Raw genomic sequence first — 18,723 nt, 5'->3', positions numbered from 1 at the left:
CCACTAAGAGGCAATTAACCACGGCAAACGTTGAATTAACTACACTATATATATATATTTTTTTTTTAAATCAATCAATAAATAAGGTTATTGCACTACAGAGTAGGTTGTTGCACATTGTGCCATTTCTGTGCCTTCTGTTTGCCCAAAATCCACTGAACACTTAGTGAGCACTTGTAGGCTCATTGTTTTGCTACGAGTGTCTTATCACTCATGTAGCTCACCCATATTGTCCTTTCAGTTCACTTTTTTGTAAAATATCATCAATCAATTCATCAAACAATATCAGGGGTCCCTAACTTGTGGACCACGGTCCATCTCCGGATCCCGAGACCCTTTCATCCAGACCCCCAAGAATATTTATTAAAAAGCACTGGAAGAAAAATATTAAGGTTTTTTTTCCGACAATTTTTTTTCTTTCTTTCTTTATAAACCGGTAACAATAGAACAAACACAAATAAAAGAAAAAACTATTAGCACCCCCCCCCCCCCCCCCCAAAAAAAAACATACAAAACAAACAAGAATCTCCACATTATATTACAGTGTAATAGGTGGCTGTGCACCTCATTGATCAACAAAGTCCAGTAGAGGCCTCCATATTCCTTCAAACTCTTCCGCCCTCCCCCTAATAATGTAAGTCAGTTTTTCCAATGCGACAGTATTTGTCAATTCCTTTATCCACTGATTTATTGACAGTACATCAATTTTTCCCCAAAATAAAGCAATCAGCCTCCTGGCCCGTAGTAGTCCATAATCAATCACAGTAGATTTACTTGCACAAACCACAAAGTCTTTGGGGTAGATTCCCAGCACAAAAAGTTTTGCTCTATGGAGGTATATTAATTCCGACCATAGTCGACATTATCTGTCCAACTTCTCTCCCAAAACTTTGCAATTTAGAGCACTACCAGACAATGAAAAAGGGAGCCCTGTTCTCCCAAACATTTAATGCAAGTATCTGGGATAACAGGAGACCAGCTGTTCATTTTTACAGGTGTGATATATGTTCTCATCAACCACTTGTATTGTAGTAACTTGATTCTCGTATTAATAGTTTGTTTTTGGGCTTTAAGGCATGCCCTATGCCATTCTTCCTCTGTCATGACCTCCTCAATATCAGAGTTCCATGTTTGTAGTCTATCAAGACAGGATTCATTGTCATGAATTACTACAACAGAGTAGTACAAAGAAATCAAACCTATATCCTCACTATTTTTAAGTAGTAGCTGTTCTATCATCCCGGTCCTGTATCGTCTTACTCACTTTGAAATGGTATGTCCTTATGGATCAAGATAATAACAACACTAGCGTAATTATTGTACGATGTATGTAATACCTGGCCGGGCCATCGATTCCTGGCAGATTTAATGTCTGACGGTGTCAAATGGGATTCTTGAAAAAATACCACATTAGATTTAATAAGTTTCACCCTGTTTATAATTTGTTTCAATTTACTTATTTGCCTTAACCCTCTGACAGGGACTAGTTTCCTGTACATTTTTAGACTAGATGCATTTCCAGTTTCCATATATAGTATCTGTAAAATATAGATAACATTCTACATACATTGTCATACTGTCAAATGTAGTAGCCTGACACACATACCCAAACACAAAAACATAAACACAAATAAAGAAGATGAATTTAACACTTAAAAACCCTCCTTTACTCAAAACTAACTATGGGGGCTAAAGCTGATCCACCAAATGGGGGAGCAGCAAAAACTATGATAACCCTGCACATTTTAACATTAATAAGCATATAAGTAACCCAAAAACAACAACAACAAAATATCTGCAATAAAACAGCACTTAGAACCATTTTAAAATTACAAAATTATATATCACTTTTTTTTTTTTTTTATTCTTTTTAACACCACTTGTTCCAAGTTCATGCTCACCGGTAGCTTTATAGTCATTCAGAAGATCCATTTTCATGGTGGAAGTCCTCCGCAGCTTTCGGTGTCGAGAAAAGATGGACTTCCCCTTTGTGGAGGATCCTCATCTTGCATGCAATCCAAGAAATGTACCCTTCTCGACGAAGACTTTCTTGACGTTGTTGAAGCCGTACCGTTGTCTCAGGGTTTCCGCAGATAGGTCCTCCGTGAAAAAAAAAGTCCGTCGCCGTTATGAGTGATGTTATGTTGTTTGGCTGAACGGAAGACCAGTTCCCGATCTTGATATCGTAGGAAACGGATGATGACCGGCCTGTTCTGACCCGACCGAGGGGGAGCCAGAGTTCGATGAGCTCTATCAAGCGTGAACATTTGATTAGCATCCAGCTTTAGCCAGCCTGGTAGCATCTCCCGTACATATTCTAGCATCGGACGGTTTCCCTCAGCGCCCTCTCGAAGCCCAAATAGACGTAGATCATTTCGTCTGCTGTGTTTTTCCAGGTCGTCTATCTTCGATTTGAGAAAGGCAATGCGTTTCATAGCGTGAGAAAGTTCAGTCTTACTCTTTTCCAACTGTTCCTCCGTCGACACAATCTGGTTTTCGGCCTCCTTCATTCGTGTAGCATTGGCGGCGACATTCTTCTTTACCTCCGACACATTGCTTTCCAAAGCGGCTATTGAGCCGGTCATTTTCTCCAGACATTCGTTGACATTGTCAAGCTTGGTGCCAAATCCTTAAAATTCGGCATAAACTTCGTGTCGAAGTGACTTAAGCTCCGCTAGCACAGCTGCTAGGTTAGACATGTTTGTAGCGTCAGCCTCGCCGTCTTGCTCGTCCGACGAGGTAGTTTACGGCTTCTAGGAACCGCGTTTTCTAGTGAATATCTCACAGTCCTTAACTGGGTTTACTTTAGACATATTTCACTATCGGGAAAAGGCGTATATATTGGGTTACAAAGTTGTTTTGTGCAGGGTTGTACGGAGACACATAGCTAAGCAGCCATCTTGGATCGCGGCTCCGCAGCGCCCCCAAAATATTACGTTTTAGACACATTTTGAATGCACGCGCAAGCGCAGTTATGCCTGAGCCAGAGGAGTCCTTAAACAGATAGCGATTGCCACAATGCTCAAGAATATCTTTCTCACAACACTGAGCAGTGAAATAGTTCTGAACAGTTTGATGGTTTTGAACTATCTATTTTGGAATCCACACCCCATTTGTAAATGCCGCGGCTGAGCAACCTTATCTTTACTCCATATGATCTTCAGGATCTGCCTGCGCCTGAGGCAGTTCCTGTAAACCCAATAAGTCCACTTGGTACTGCATTTCCTTTTGCAGTGCTATCCTCGGAGTCATGAGCTTCTTGCTAAGAACGTGCAGCTCTCCTTGTTTCTCTCTTCTACTCCCTTGCCTTTTTAAACTTCCTCCTCAGGCTGTTCAGCTCTTTAATAAGATGGTGTCCCCCCCTATTTAGTAGAAGTTCTCTGCTCTCTTCTCCTCCCGTCCAAATCTAAGAGCTGCTTGGCTGATGATAGTGGTTGGTTAGAGTCTGGATGAGTCGATCAAGATGGTATGGGTTGTAGGACTGGGGAAAAAAGTAGACTAATCTGTTGAGTCGACCACAAAAATTGGTCGACGCAAAAATGCATGTGTCGAACCCATTTGAATAATTTTAAAAAACATATTTGCGGCACCTGGAAGTTGCTGGGAGGCCCGGAACCAATATTTTGTGTTTCCGCACAGACACTTATCCCCCACACGCATGCGTCACTCGAGAAAGAATTCATAAAAGGACATTTCCAGGGTTCCGGCTGACGTGATCCTCATGTATAACGGGGGATCGTAGCCGGAACAGAGTCTCTCAGATTCTCCACTGCTAACCATGATGCTTTTTAGGGTTTGTTTGTGGTCTCTTTAGACTGAAAAGGGAGAAAATTAGCATCGCTACGTCTTATGTTTGTAACACAACAAACCGCATCAAAATCGCTAAATAAACAAAAAAGTTCAGGAAAAAAAAAAGTTCTAATTAATTTATTGGAACCAGGCACACACAAAATGCTGGCCCTACGTGCGTCAGCAACAGGAAGGCGGTATCTACTATAGCATAGAGCAAGACTCACTCCTCCCGATACGGCGAGTCCTCCAAGTTTTGTTTTTCCACTCCTCCAAGTAGCGTGCAGGTGAGCCATCCAGCATTTGTTATGAGGACTATTACTACGGTTTTACGCCACCAAATGTGCAATAACCGAGCCAAATTGACCCAGTTGGCCACAATGTACTTAACAACAAACGCAAGAGAGTTTGCAAACACGGACGCTTGTCAGACCTTAGAAACAAACTCACTGACATTTATTGATTTGTAATGGGATGGAACCAAAGAGAAAAAAAAACAGGGTGACGGTGCGGGATCCTGGAGCATAAGCAAGTAAGCTCTTTGAAAAACATTTCTGTGTGGTACCATTAGTATGCTGCATCAATGGCCATTGTAGGCTTCGACAACTCAATCTGTTTGAACGAGACAAGCAAATATGTCTGGCTTGATAAACATGATGAAGATAAAGCGCAATTTAAGTGAAGTCCATTTACCATTTAATATTTTGATCAAATTGGATTTTCCATATGTTAGACTACGGTTTCGACCCGTGTCTTAAATCAGCTGTAAAATACACTAAAAACAAGTAGCTATCATCCAATTTATTTCTCATCTTTTGGTTGGCTTGTTAGGCTTCCTTATCCATGAAAATATTAGTTTTAATGTTTTTGGTGTGGGCTTCTGGGCCTTTTTTGTCAGTATACCCCTCGATTTCAATAAAAAAAAAAAAGGTAAAATAAACACCAAGAGAATGACATAAATAAATAAAAGGTTGTTGTGTTACCTGACTATTACTGGGGGCTATTAGAACACATCTCTTGAATTAATTTGTTTTATTTATTTACTAATTTAAATATTATTGACTATAGTAACATCTATGGTGTTACGGGTCGATTTCGACCCATATATATTTACTTCAAGAAAAATGCAAAAAAGTATTTTTTCAGCAGTAGAACTTTATTATAAACACAAAATGAAAAGCAAGTGATATTGTGACCCTGCAGTCCAGTAGTCATATCGAGGACCACACGTTTTCCTTGGTTTTTCTCAGGAATGCCACTCGCAGCTTTGCCTGTGTAAATCTGTAGCTTTCATGCATAGCTGGTTTTTGCATCGCAGGCTGCCCAGATTTTTATGCCGTACTTCCCTGGCTTACTGGGTATGTATTGCAAGAAGGGGCATTTTCCTCGGAAAGGGACAAGACGTTCATCGACTGTCACCTCTGGCCCTGGGTTGAACATCAGTGGAAGGAGTTGCGTCCATCTCTCCCAGACATCCCTGATGGGGGCAAGCTTGTCAGATCTTGATCTGCTATTTCGGTTGTCAAATCTGAGGACTCTTGATATCATTCTAAAGGTCTGAAGTGACATTATTGCCCGGAAAATATTTCTGTCTGTCGATGCGTCCCAGAGACTATCAGTGGCCTCATTGCAGGATCTGTACACTCCAGCAAGAAGAACACCAATGTAAGCATCCAGATATTCCTCATCAATGTCTTTCCACATGTCGTCATGGACTTTTTTTCCTTCAAGGTTTGTCATAGCCATGATGACTCTTTTTAGTGACAATGGCATGAATAGCTCGAAACATGTCTTGATGTCACTTACTCTTGTCACAGCAAACCTTGTGATTCCAGGGGTCATTTTTATGACATTTGCAGCAGCTGCCCTGCCAGGTACATCATGAGGTACTGAGCTCCAAAAGATCTTACCATTTTTGGACTTGAATCTTTCAGTGGGAGGAGCTTCACCACCAGTGACCTCCTCATCAGACTCATCAGATATGTCTGTGTCTTCTGGATGATACTCCACATTGTCTTCCTCCTCAGAAACCTGCTCATCCACATCGCTATGCTGCTCTGTGTCCTCTTCCTCATTTTCATCAAAAAGATTATCCAGAACTTGGGTCGCTGAAAATCTTCTTCTCATGTTTGTATGCTGCAAATTGGAGATGTGCACTCTGCAAGTCAAATGACCTTTCAAATGAATGAATTGACCTTACATGTTAGGACATGCCCATCTCTGTTAGTTTTGTTTTTGTGCAGGTGTACTGGAAAACACGGCAAAATGAGAATCCCCTACAGCTCACAGGATTGGGAGAGGAGCTGGCTGTCAGTTTGTTGGCTGACAATTGTGAATCCAGTTGTGAAAAGTGCAATTATGAATCCAGTTTTGGCTCTAATTATTGCTTTATAATCTTGTTTTTATAACTGGGTCGAAACCGACCCTAACAACACAAATGTAACAATTTCAACCAGAGCATTTTAGAATTTAGTAAAAACCTTTTTTTTTGTTTTATTTTGTTGAAATAGAGGTTCCTGACAAAGTCAAAAAGCCTTGATGCAGTAAACTAATTTATATGGTTCTTTTATGCATGTTAAACTTAAAAACGGGTCGCTGCCGACCCTAACACAAGACGAAGGTTAAAGTTGTTCGTGACAGCACTATATGGGTGTCTTTGTCAAATTCGAGCCACTCCCTCTCCTTCATGAATTTGAGTTTGCTTGGAGGTCTATTATTTAGAGTGATTAAAGGTTACTTCTTCAGGATTTGCTCAGGTCTGTTAATTTACAATTCTGCTAGTTCCAAATGGTCACATTATTGTTTTTTTTCTAAGTTCTGTGCAATTATGAAAACCCTGACTCGGTTTTCATTACTTTCGTTTACTATTTTCAGTCGTCACATAGTAAAAAAAGTGAATCAAATCAAAATGTAAACATTTGAATTGTAATAGTATCAAATTGTGAGAGACAGTCCAACTGCTAGTCTGAAGTAACAATAAAACATTCATAAAATACTCAATGTATTTGGAAAAAAAAAAGTTCTCAAGATGCCCAAATTAATATTCAAAACCAAAGTTGAAATGATGTTTCTCAATTTGTAAACTGATTAAGATTTAACAAACTGAGGAAAGAATAAAAAACGCCCCCTCACCTGGATTAGCATATGGCAAATGTCCACATGTCCTTCAGTAGCAGCAGCATGTAGGGGCGTTTGCTTGTTTTGGGCATCCATCATAAGGTTGGGATCCTTTCCATCAACTGCAACATACAAAGTTGGTATAGCTGACAGTATGCATGATGGCATTAAAACACTGTCAAACTGTTGGTGCCGCTTGTCATACAGGGGAAGAATAAACATTTAAGTTACCCAACAGATGAATGACCCTCTGGAGCTCTCCTTCTTCTGCAGAAACGTAGAGCTGTCTGTTAGGGTAATTTACGTTTGTTGGTTTCAGGCTACAAAAACATGAATCTCAATCAATTATTTATGTTGAAGAGCAAACTACTTTCCAAAGCAGCGCATGTTGCCAAAATACTTCAAATGTAACCTTACTTTTCATCATCTAGTCCCATTAGTATACTCTCTAGTGATTTGTTAGGACTTCTGCCTGTAGTACCACTGTAACAATTGAACAAATCCAAAATAAATCAGATCCTAATGCCTTTTGAATTGTTTTCCAATGAGATGATTAATAAGAAAAAAAATGTACCTGCTGAAGTTTAGCTCTCTACTCCTTTGTGGCTCGCAAGTCTTTTTAGCCCTGAGAATCTGTGTAGCAGGTTTTGGCAGAGGAGATGGAGGTGATGGTCCCCTGTTTGATCCTTGGAGGGAGGGTGACGATATTGTGACCTCCTTTGCCCCACTTGCATCCTCACCACAGTGAGGGCAAAACCTACGATCCTTCAAAACGGAGGCACAGTCCCTATGAAAGCGGTGGGAAATGCTACCATGGGGCTGGCACTCCATGAAGGTACCCTAAGCAAAAAACAGTATAGCAAATGAATTTGGATCAACAGGACCAACATCAAAATATTCATATTAAATACTCAATATTTCATGAGCTAAGATGGGAGGCAGCTATAGTATATTTGTGAAGCTCGGGATTTTCCTCACCACACTACAGAAAAGCCCGCAGCCAGGGCAGCATTGGTGTTTAACCATGCTGGCCCTGTGATGCTCACACAGAACCAGTAAATGGACTACAGTGGAAGGTCTCATCATTTCATGCTTCATCACCCGTCTCTGACAACGATTCAGCTGAGAAGAGAAAACAACATGTCGTCCATGACCCAAACTGTTAAAAGTTAATACACACTCACATAATCTGATTTTGTAAAATAAATATTCAAATTTCCTTGCACGATATTAATTTCCAGATTGTTCATTTCTAGTGCATGGTTATTTTATGAAAGCATTACTATGAATGTCTTAAGTGGCTCATTTGCATGAAATGGAAGCACCGCCTCAAAACAGATCTACTTCACACCCAGGCTTACTCAGCAGAGGTGCAAAAACAAAGAAGACAGGACTGTCATTAAATAAATTAAGGACTGGAGTGTAAAGGTGCAGACTAACTATCCTGCACAACTGCTTGAAGCAGACAAAGACTTTTCCACACCATAATGACGCTTGCAGTGATGCTGAAACAGATTACCATCTTTACACAAGGAAAAGACGGGAAAAAGAAAGAAAGAGCTGCTGAAAAGCAGCTAGAGTGGGATGACGTCACACAAGGTGGAAGTGTTGGTTGAGTCCTAATTTTTGTTTGTACGTACTGTACGCACAAAACGGCAGGAGATACTGTAGTACCCACCATGTTTTTAGTCCTTTAAGGGGTTGCAGGTGATTCTCCCTGCTGGGGAGTTCATCATTCGACTGAGGATGCCAATGCTCATTTGTGCAATGAGACCTGAAAGGCCGCTATTGGCAAGTCACCCACCCAGTCAACAATGTTTGGGGACTTGTGGACCGTGTCGCCAGGGAGTCCTGTGACCAAGGTGATTTGGGAGTATGGGGCACCGGGCACCCTGATGCAAGCGGTTCGGTCCGTTTATGGCCGGTATCAAGAGTTTAATCAGCATTGCTAGTAGGTAGTAAGTCTGATTTGTTTCCAGTGAGTTTTGGTCTATGTCTAGGCTGCCTTTGGACAGGGGTTCTGTTCTGAAGTTACATGGACAGATTTTCTACTTCTAGGTGCAGCAGAAGAGAGTCCAGTTATGTGGCCTTTGTATTAAATCTTTGCTCTATGCAGTGAATGCGGTTCTATTGGGTCCATCAAGCTGCGGTGTATGTTTAACTCTAGTTAAAGTACAGAACCTCTAAATCGAAGACAGTGGTCCTCAGTGGGAAAAGGGTGTCGTGCCCTCTCCAAGTCAAGGATGATATCCTGCCTCAAGTGGAGTTCAAGTATCTATTAGTCTAGTATTTAGAAGACCATATAAATGTTATAGTAAAAAAATTATAAAATACATTGGTCACATTATGCTGTATAAGAAATAGGCTAAAAAGACTTAACTTTTTTTCATGAATTACGCAACAGTACAACTTTTATGGAGTTCAATACATCTAAACTTATTTGGGAACATCTTTGCACCCTTCCCCGTATGGAAAGTTCATTTTCTACGCAAACTATTTCAAAGTTCAGCTCACAAATTTAAACATAATTATAATATTTCAAACTAAGTTCAATATTCCAAAATGAACTCATCCATAGTTCATGATTTAAGGCTTTTGCTATTTTTTCATTTTCATTTTTAAGCATTACATTGCCCTTTATCTCTTCATCATATTTATTTTATCAAGTCTACTAACCTGGGACCTCAGGGATTGTATTTTGTGTACATGCCATGTGGAAATGTGTTGGAAAAGCATATTGGGATATTTGTATCCTTGAATTTTGAAAGAACAACTTAAACAGACAATGAGAAAATCAATTAATAAGAGCTGGTAAGAATACTTTATACTAAGAGATGCTAATTTCTCGTTAGAATTTGAATGGGATCGTCCAATCACTTTAGCATTAGCGCTAGCAATGTTTTATAAACCAATAATGTTTTGTATTTAAATATAAAATATGTGTAATTCTCATGTGTTTTTAGTTTTACAGTAAACGTTTCATTAAACAGATTAAAGCAGGGGTGGCCAAGTTTGGTCCTCGAAAGCCACTATCCAGCCTGTTTTCCATGTTTCTCTCCACCAACACACCTGATTGATGATCAGGATCGTTATCAGGCTTCTGCAGAGCGTACTGATGAGCTGATCATTAGATTTAGCTGCGCTGAAGGAGGGAGACATGGAAAACAGGCTGGATAGGGGCTCTCGAGGACCGAACTTGACCACCCCTGGCTTAAAGGATGCTTTGAGATGGCAGAATTACATACAACACAAGCAACATAAGGCAACCACGCGTCGCATTCTGATGACATATTGCAACAGTTGTTGGCAGCCGGGTTGCCAAATAATGGCCTTTTCTACCGAATTAAGGTTCATTTACGGTGTATTTATCTGTGTTTTTTTCGTGTGTAGTCTAACAGGAGCAAACCTGCCACCCTAGAACAAAAATTAACTGCGTTCAAAATCATTCATTGGCCCCAGAATCAGCTCGTTCACAGAGCAAAAATAGACTACGTTCAGTTCTGTGACACAACCCCCATCTCCGAAATATTTTCTCATTGGTTCTGCACGATTCACGTAGGTGACCTATTTTGGTTTTAAAAGGGCAAATTTCACTGAAAGGTGAGGGATTTTTATGCCTCTTACTGTATATCCACCACATTCCCGAGGACTCTCAGGGGGAAATGGGGCATGGCTCAGTTTTAGAGTGGTTGTCTCCCATCCATGAGGTTGTGGGTTTGATCCACTTTAGGAAAAGAAAAAGTCTCAACTTAACTCTTTGATCGCCAGACGTTTTCAGAAAAGGGATTTTGACTGATCTTTCAAGGTCCACAGAACATTTTGTGTTTGGACTATGGAAACACACATACTACCAAATGAAAGATTGGACTCTCATCTTTCATCAGAAAAAAAGTTTGTGTCTACCTTATTCCGTTTTTCAGTAATCAACAACAGAAAATGGTTAGTTTCACCCAAATGCTCTGTTTTGAAACAAAATACGGAGAAATCAAGCTTTTTGTGAAACGATATTATTTCATGCACTCAAGTGAATTTGACACCTTTTTTTTCTCCATGAATTATGCCACAAACACCTAAACAGTGTTTTACTTCTGTAAAACACTACCACCAACAATGAAAAAGTGTTTTTTGATAGCAAAATACGTTTATTTACATTCAACAGTGTAAAAATTTGACAAAACAATTTGGCAAACTATTTACAAATGTGTGCAACCGTGGTACTATTTACAATTGTGTGGATGTTTCAAATACAGTTTTTCTTTTTGTAACACTCACCTGCGTGCAAGGGGACGCAGCAGGATTTGCACAACAGATTCGTTTCACTGCGATTGCCCCTTCGCGTGCAGCCGCTACACTTTCTTGCTGGCTTTTTATTCCGGGGAATAGCAAGTATATACTGCAGTGTGTGTTTGGCCATGTTGCCATCAAGTCTACTCTCAGGATCATGATACGGTGACATTACGGAGGTGTTACGTCTGGCTTCCTCATGTCCTTCAGTTCCTATACCGGGTTGTAAGAGATGTTCTGATCCATCTTATCCGCTCCATTCATGGTGGCATCGTAGTCCATAACCAGTGTCTTCTTCGTGATCAGACTGTACCCACTCCTCCGATGAATATGCATTGGACTCGGGGTACTCTTCGTCGTCCGATTGAACGTCCGCCTGTGCAGAAGTGCTCCGTTGTGCTCCGCGTTTTCCGGCGTTAGCATCGCTAGCCGGTGAGGCTTTATGACGTGATCATAGCCGCCGCGTCAATGCTTCCAACTTCGGCGTCAACCTCGGAGTCACCATCATCATCATCGTCGTCGTCATCAATGTGCTGTTTAGCATTGGTCGATGCTTTTCGTCTTTGAAAAAAATGCTCAAGCGTGAGCTGCTTGCAACCGGTCGCCATTTTCGCTTCCTCAGTCATTCTCCCCTCAACACTCTAGCTCCGCCTCACGTCTTCTACTGACGCCTACCCAATCTTGTCCAAAGAGAGTCATCGCTGCCATCTCGTGCCCAAAAATAGGCATTATACTAACTAGATCTGCTTGATACTTTCAGCACAGCTGGCCAAGGCTTTCCTCCACCCATTTCCCCCCAAAAAACAAAAAAAACATAGTGAACGTCTTTTAACGTCTTTGGCAGTCCTCCGTAGGATTTTACTAAACGTTATTTAACGTTTTTGGCGGTCAAAGAGTTAATTTAACAAATATTACAGGACTATTATCTAAATGCACGGCGGGCTGTATTACTAAAGCGAACTTGGCTTTTAATTTAATCAAACAAAAAAATTCCGCTGAATGACTTAAACAAGGTGCTTAAGGGATTCACAAAAGGAATAATCAGATAATTTATTTTATGCAGGGTGGAAATGTCACCCCAAGTCTCCAAAGGGTTTTGGCTCATGTAGTGTTTTTACCATTTCATCTTTGCCATCCATGGCCATACAGATCAGATCCTGTTCAGACAATTTGCTTCCACAGGTAGGAGTCTCTATACGACAGCAGCACAATGGTAACTCCTCAGCCATGTCTGATTCTGTCACCTCAGCAAGTGCTGGCCAAAATACAGAGATATAGTTTACATTTGTACAAAAGCGTTGTTGGAACATGAATACAGCCATTCAGCGCATCTGTAGCGGTTACCTGTTGAGTGTGGTAAAAGTATCTCTTCCTGACCTTTTAAACAAAGACAGGCAATATTCAGCTCTGTGTACTCAACGTGGTTTGCTTGTCCAGAACGTGCTTCAGTGAAAGATTCACTTCTAATACTTGAGGCATCTCCTGATTTGGCAATCACAGATATAATGCCATCTACTCCGACATGGCTCATCTGCACAATGTTGTGAGAATCAGACTGATTGAAAACAGAAATGTGTGTTAATAAGCATTTTTTTAATGGTGATAGCACAATATTTAATATTATTTATCCATCCATCCATTTTCTGTAACTCTTAACCTATTCAGGGTCACTGGTACTGAGGCTGTAGCTGACATTGGGAAAAAGGCAAGACCACCTGTACTGGCAGTCATTCAATAAATCACAATACAGACAGGCAACTATTCATGCTCACATTCACACAGTTATTAAGTGGGAACTAAACTTACGCTTCCTGCACTGAAATCCAGCATGTAAACCTCTACACCACCAATAACATCAAGTTTTCACTTCATATTTGGAATGACTGACCAGGTTTGTGATGGCGTAAAGTCACTGGCCTTACTCCCACTCAGTGACGGTATGAATATGAGATGTAAAAGGCTGTTGGTTTCTATACCGTATGTGTCCCGTGATTGACTGCTAAGCAGTCCCTTTGTCACATCAGTTCTATGTGACCCAAAACCTTATAGCGTCATCGAAAATTTATGGTTGGGTGAATGTAATGACTGATATGCCAATACCTATATATTTCTAATAATTTTAATTAATAGTCTTAATGACTCAGCAAAAGTGCCTCCGAGTGCCCTTCCACGCCCAGCAGTTAAGTCTTTATTTCAGTTCGTGAAAGAAACATCTAAACCTGGTTATGAAAACTTACTAATCATCAAGTTAATCAGAAATAATAAATAGGAACACAATTATAAAAGTGTTGCAACAATCTAGGGATGGGTATAATACCAGTACATTTATTTAAAATAAATCAAAGAATGCTGTCGATCATGTTGCGTTTAATCTACCACAACGCAAAACATTCTTGGAAACACATTCACAGGATGTAGTACATTAAAAATAATCTTTTAGGGCACAAAAGCTTTGATACTATTTATCAGAGTACACAAAATTACCTTTTCCGGGTGTTTTAAGGGCTTTGCCTTCTTTTTTGGAACAAAGTTGTAGAGTCCCATTTTCCTTTTCTTCTTCTTCACAGCTATGAAAAAAATCATATAAGTAGGCAGCCAATGAGAAAAACACTGGTAATATATTACCTGAAATCAGCTACCATGATTGCATACATTTTGTGGTGGACTCTAAACCCAGCTCAATAGTGAATAAAATCAATACAAAAACATTTATAGGTTAAAAAGTTTAAAGGTAAAAACCTCTGCTATTTTGACATCTGATATGAAATATCATGACCATAAATCAGAAGAACATATATGTATATAAGAATAGATAGAAGCACATGTGCTATACACTAGTGGTGCCTTGAGATAAGAGTGAACTGAATAACAACTTCATCGAGATACAAACCATCGTTGGACCGATTTTTTTGTTTTGACCTGCAAGCACAGACTTGAGATAAGAGCACTTTGTGGTGGCAGGGAATGCAACTCAACACACTTTACAATATGCAGAAGTGTGCTGTGATGCAAACTCTGTGTCGGTCTGTCGTGGTAAAGAGCTGAGCAGAAAGGCAAAGCTCTCAATTTACCGGTCAAGCTACAGTCCTGCCCTCAACTATGGTCATGAGCTGTGGGTCATGACCGAAAGGACCAGTGGCCAAAATGATTTTTTTCTGCAGAGTGTCCGGGGCCTCTTCCTTAGAGATAGGGTGAGAAGCTCGGTCATCCGCGAGGGTCTCAGAGTCGAAATACAGCTCCTCCACGTTCAGAGGAGCTAGCTGAGGGGGCTCGGACATCTGTTAGGACTCCTCCCTGGGGAGGTGTTCCAGGCATGTCCCACCAGGAGGAGGCCCCGGGGGCGATCCAGGACACGTTAGAGAGACTATGTCCCTCGGCTGGCCTGGGAACGCCTTGGGATCCCCCCAGAGGAGCTGGACGAAGTGGCTGGGGAGAAGGAAGTCTGGGATTCCCTGCTAAAGCTGCTGCCCCTGCGATCTGACCTCGGATAAACTGGAGTGGATGGATGGATGGTCAAAAAAGGGGCTTCAGGAAGTTTGATGCCTCTCCCAGTTGAAGTTTACTGCCAAACTAAACAAAACAGAATGATGCCTTGTATATTTAAAACTGCTTAACTGCCTAAAGAAAGGCCCTTGGCCTTGAAGTAGCAATTAGAACCAAATTGATTCAGCAACAGTGCCAACGACCAATATTACCAATGTGACAAGAGTTCCCCAAAATTACAATTTCAAAATGCTGAGTCTGGTTGAAATGGCCATTTCAACCAGAGTAGAACACATCAAGGATTTTGAAAAAGATTTTTTGTGGTCAGTAAATTAGAAAAAATATTTTGGGGGAACATTTGTGTGTGATACCTCCTGCAGAAAATCTGGTGGAAAAAAACCCGTCAAATTAAAGAAAAACAGTACAACTTCTTTATCTCAACATACAGAAGTGGGCGCATCAATTAATTTTGGGCGTCTATTATTTGGCAATCGTCAAGAGTCAGGACACCCTTCCATCATCAATCAGTAAATATTTCAAGCCGAACCGTCAATCCATCATTCGTTGATTGCGCAGCAAAATGAGCATCCGTCAATGTTTCCATCATTTGAGGTGGGCATCCGTCAATGTTCCATTAATCGTCATTTGTCAATCGGTCACCAAAATGGGACATTCGTCATTGACGGATTACCGAATTGATTGACGGATTGATGATTACATTGATGGACAAAAATCCACTTACGTCAATGCTAAATTCATACATTTTTAGAAGTTTCCCGTCGATCGTCAACAAAACGGGCGCCATTCATTGACGGATTGACGGACCTTCCTGTCAATATTGACAGAATGCCGACCTCTATCAACATATGTCCTCGACTCGGGATGTTCGATAACACTTTCTTTTTTTCCCCCCAGAGGTGGGCATTCCATCAATATTGACATCAATCTATCAATGACGGACATCTGTTTTGTTGACAATTAATGAATTACAGGAAACTTCGAAAGATTGACAGACTAAGCATTGATGGAAGTGGATTTCCGTCCATCAATGTATCCATCAATAGCCGGGTTAGTACCAACAGAACTTCTCAGTCAGTCAATTAACAACAGAAGCCAGTTTGGCTGATGACTGACGCAAAAACAGACGGACGACCATTTCACTGACACACCACAGAGTAGCATACTTTCACTTCTTTCCTGGGACAGAGGCTAAGCCACTCTTTTTGCCCAGCAGTAAACAAGTACATAAACACTTGTACATAAGGTAGGCTAACTTCCTCGCACACCATTCTCCAAGCCTTCTTTCTCTTCTGGCTCTCTGTATTGTAGAGCTCGGATGATTACAGACTGCGATGATAATGTCCTTGTAAATTTCCCCTTATGCAAGCATTAGTTTAGTGCACAGTTCTAAAGGGTCCTTCAGTGCGCCATTTTACAACTGAGTCCACCAACCGTGCGCAGTAGTATTTGCAGCAGTTACGACCGTGTGCACATACTATATGTGGCAACACTAGTAAGGAAAAGAATACTGTAGTAGCGTTGACAGACTGAGGATTGACTAACTGCGCCTATGAATGTATTGTCAGTCCTGAAATAGTGGCTGTAATTTAGTGATAACGTAATAAATGTTGATGGACTGACAATTACGGTTTAGTTCGGATTGGAATATTGACGGATTGCCGATGACGTAAGGGTGTCCTGACTGTTGACCATTGCCGACACTCAAAATTCATTGATGCGCCCTCCTCTGCTTTTTCTGACAGGTACCAGTACGGGTACTCAACTCGAGTAGTCCTCGATACTGATACCAAATACCGATATAACTAGTATACAAAAAAAATCCGCAAAAAACAATGACAGATAATAAAAATAATTTTTTTTTTAATTAAGACTTGTTTTTCCTAAATTGCATGAAATTAATGGCAATTTTCTGCTCTCCCATTCATATCCTTGACTCTTTTGTTTCATCTGCTTCTCGAGAAAACCCTACTCCAATTGGCTGTTATGTTTCAGTTAAAAACATCCAACAACAATATGGGACAAAATTCCATGGAGGTTCTTTAAGTCAGCATGCCAAATTGATCATGATGATAACTTTAAATTAAGTTACTTGCCTTAAAAACTCAAATTAAATAGCGCAAAAGAAACAGTACTATATTTGAGAAGACCAGCAGCAGAATCGGTCATGTACTTGCTTTTTTGGTGAATGGCTTTGTTATGGAGAAATTGAGAGGCATGCATCTGAAGTGCTCATTCCATGTTGTTGTTTTTCTCAAAAAATACACAAAGATGATGCCCACTTGTCACACTGCTACTAATCTTAGTGGCACACTCATGAGATCAGAGAAGAGTTAAGACATTACTTGTTACGAATCCCACCGAATTCTAGGCAGGACATGGCCCAGTATTTCCATTCATTTCAACGGCAAAAGATGATTTGAAGTCAAGAGTGTGTTGAGTTACTAGCATCATCATGGATGGATCAAACTAAACTTATCTCAAGGCACCAATGTATTAGGCTATAGTGAGAAATAGTCACACATGCAGTATGCAGTGATTCAGTTGTATTTATTTACACTGCATCCTAGCCAAACTACTACATTAAGAGACATTCTCTTTCCATTTCTTACTCATGATATACCTTTGTAAGTTACAATTTGTCCTCTAACACTGTAGACATTTTCTACATTATACATTTAAAAATGCAAAATGTACATTTCAGCCACCAAGCATGCCCAGATAAAGTTTCTCAAAAGAAGTGCTTTGGATAATTTTCCCTCTAACTCACTAACAATACTGTAATTTAATCGTGACACTAAGGACCAGGATACAATCATTTATACACATTAATTACGCATGTGAGTGAATATTCAGAAATAAGATTAAAATACTAAAATACATTAATCACAGGAAAGGGTGTATTATCAGAATACAGACCGATTCTTTAATAAAAATGTTTATGTCCTCTGTGGATCAAAATCTGTCCCCCTTGGGGATGAGTTGCTGTTTTGTTTTTTAATACACACGAGAGGGGAAAAAAACAATAACCTGAGTGAGGTTTAGTAGAGATGACGGCAGCACTCTTTTCACCATCTTTAACACAAATCTCTGTGACCTCAGGTGACATATAAGTGTGCATGTCTGTCAGGTCCATCTTTGTTTTCCTCCCAGCAAGCTTTAGACATAAGACAGCAATGAACATACATTAATGCATACAACATCTTAAAAAAAAAACTGTACTAAGTCAAATATAATACATTCAAGGGAAGAAGAAAGGTGAAGAGAGTGAATATGAGGATCCACAAAATAAAACAAACAAACAAAAAATAGTGGTAGTAGTCAATTGTCCCTCACGTAGCAGAATTAAGAGATCAATCAAGTTTTTCAGCCTCAAAATTTTGATGAACTCAACAAGTGCGCTTGGGTTAGTGTGTGTGTGTGTTTTTCTGTTGCTCACTAAGACCTCACTGTTTATAGGCGAAGAAAGATCTCAAAATTGGTCAATAGATAGGCTATAAGGGACAAAAATAAAAGTTATTTTATTCTTTATATTTATTAATCTAGCAATTAATTGGTTATCGAAAATGTATTCAACCAAATATTAGAATCAGCCACCCAAAACATCCATACAAGTCAAAGCAACTAAATCAATTTTTAAGCATTTTATCAGTGTGTGATAGCATCTTTATTCTTTACATTTTACACAAATAATGATATTAAAACTTGGTCATGCAATTAAGCACATCTCACTTTTTAGAACTCGAAATGACTATTTATGGGGCACAAAGGGCAAGGACGGATCCATTCATTCTACAAAAGCACAGTAGTAGATTTTTACCTCATCTTCGCGTGAACTTGTATGCGTATTTTCAAGAGACGTTGCCAGATCATTTCTTGTACTGGATGTTTGGGCGTCGGAGATTCCGACGGATGCTGCAACAGGTACATCCTTTTGAAGAAGTTTAGCATTCAGTTGTCCAGATGTGCCAAGTGGCAGGCTGTAAGGAAATGTCAACCTTTTTTTTTTTTTTAACAGAGAGCCACTAGGTC

General features: G+C 40.1%; 1 protein-coding gene across 6 annotated transcripts in view; it reads right to left on the bottom strand.

The window, feature by feature from the left end:
• LOC144049067 (histone-lysine N-methyltransferase EHMT1-like) overlaps positions 1-18,723 on the bottom strand; it is a 53,388-nt gene that overhangs the window by 33,978 nt on the left and 687 nt on the right. For 3 of the 6 annotated variants that reach the window (XR_013293470.1, XM_077561673.1, XM_077561671.1), the window contains 10 exons: positions 18,512-18,671; positions 17,722-17,848; positions 13,675-13,757; positions 12,535-12,745; positions 12,309-12,445; positions 7,885-8,028; positions 7,481-7,746; positions 7,324-7,389; positions 7,138-7,226; positions 6,922-7,028 (listed from right to left, as the gene is read on the bottom strand). Coding sequence is in view for 5 of the 6 variants with exons in the window: in XM_077561673.1 (XP_077417799.1) it covers positions 6,922-7,028; positions 7,138-7,226; positions 7,324-7,389; positions 7,481-7,746; positions 7,885-8,028; positions 12,309-12,445; positions 12,535-12,745; positions 13,675-13,757; positions 17,722-17,848; positions 18,512-18,671 (1,390 nt within the window). In the remaining variant the exon portion in view is untranslated. The remainder of the gene's footprint in view (positions 1-6,921; positions 7,029-7,137; positions 7,227-7,323; positions 7,390-7,480; positions 7,747-7,884; positions 8,029-12,308; positions 12,446-12,534; positions 12,746-13,674; positions 13,758-17,721; positions 17,849-18,511; positions 18,672-18,723) is intronic. The other 3 variants (XM_077561674.1, XM_077561672.1, XM_077561675.1) reach the window with 3 other exon arrangements.

Source organism: Vanacampus margaritifer, chromosome 3, assembly GCF_051991255.1.
Source record: "Vanacampus margaritifer isolate UIUO_Vmar chromosome 3, RoL_Vmar_1.0, whole genome shotgun sequence".
NCBI lineage: Eukaryota > Metazoa > Chordata > Actinopteri > Syngnathiformes > Syngnathidae > Vanacampus > Vanacampus margaritifer.
The sequence above is the reverse complement of the archived record's forward strand: the minus strand, read 5'-3'. Positions and strand labels throughout refer to the sequence as shown.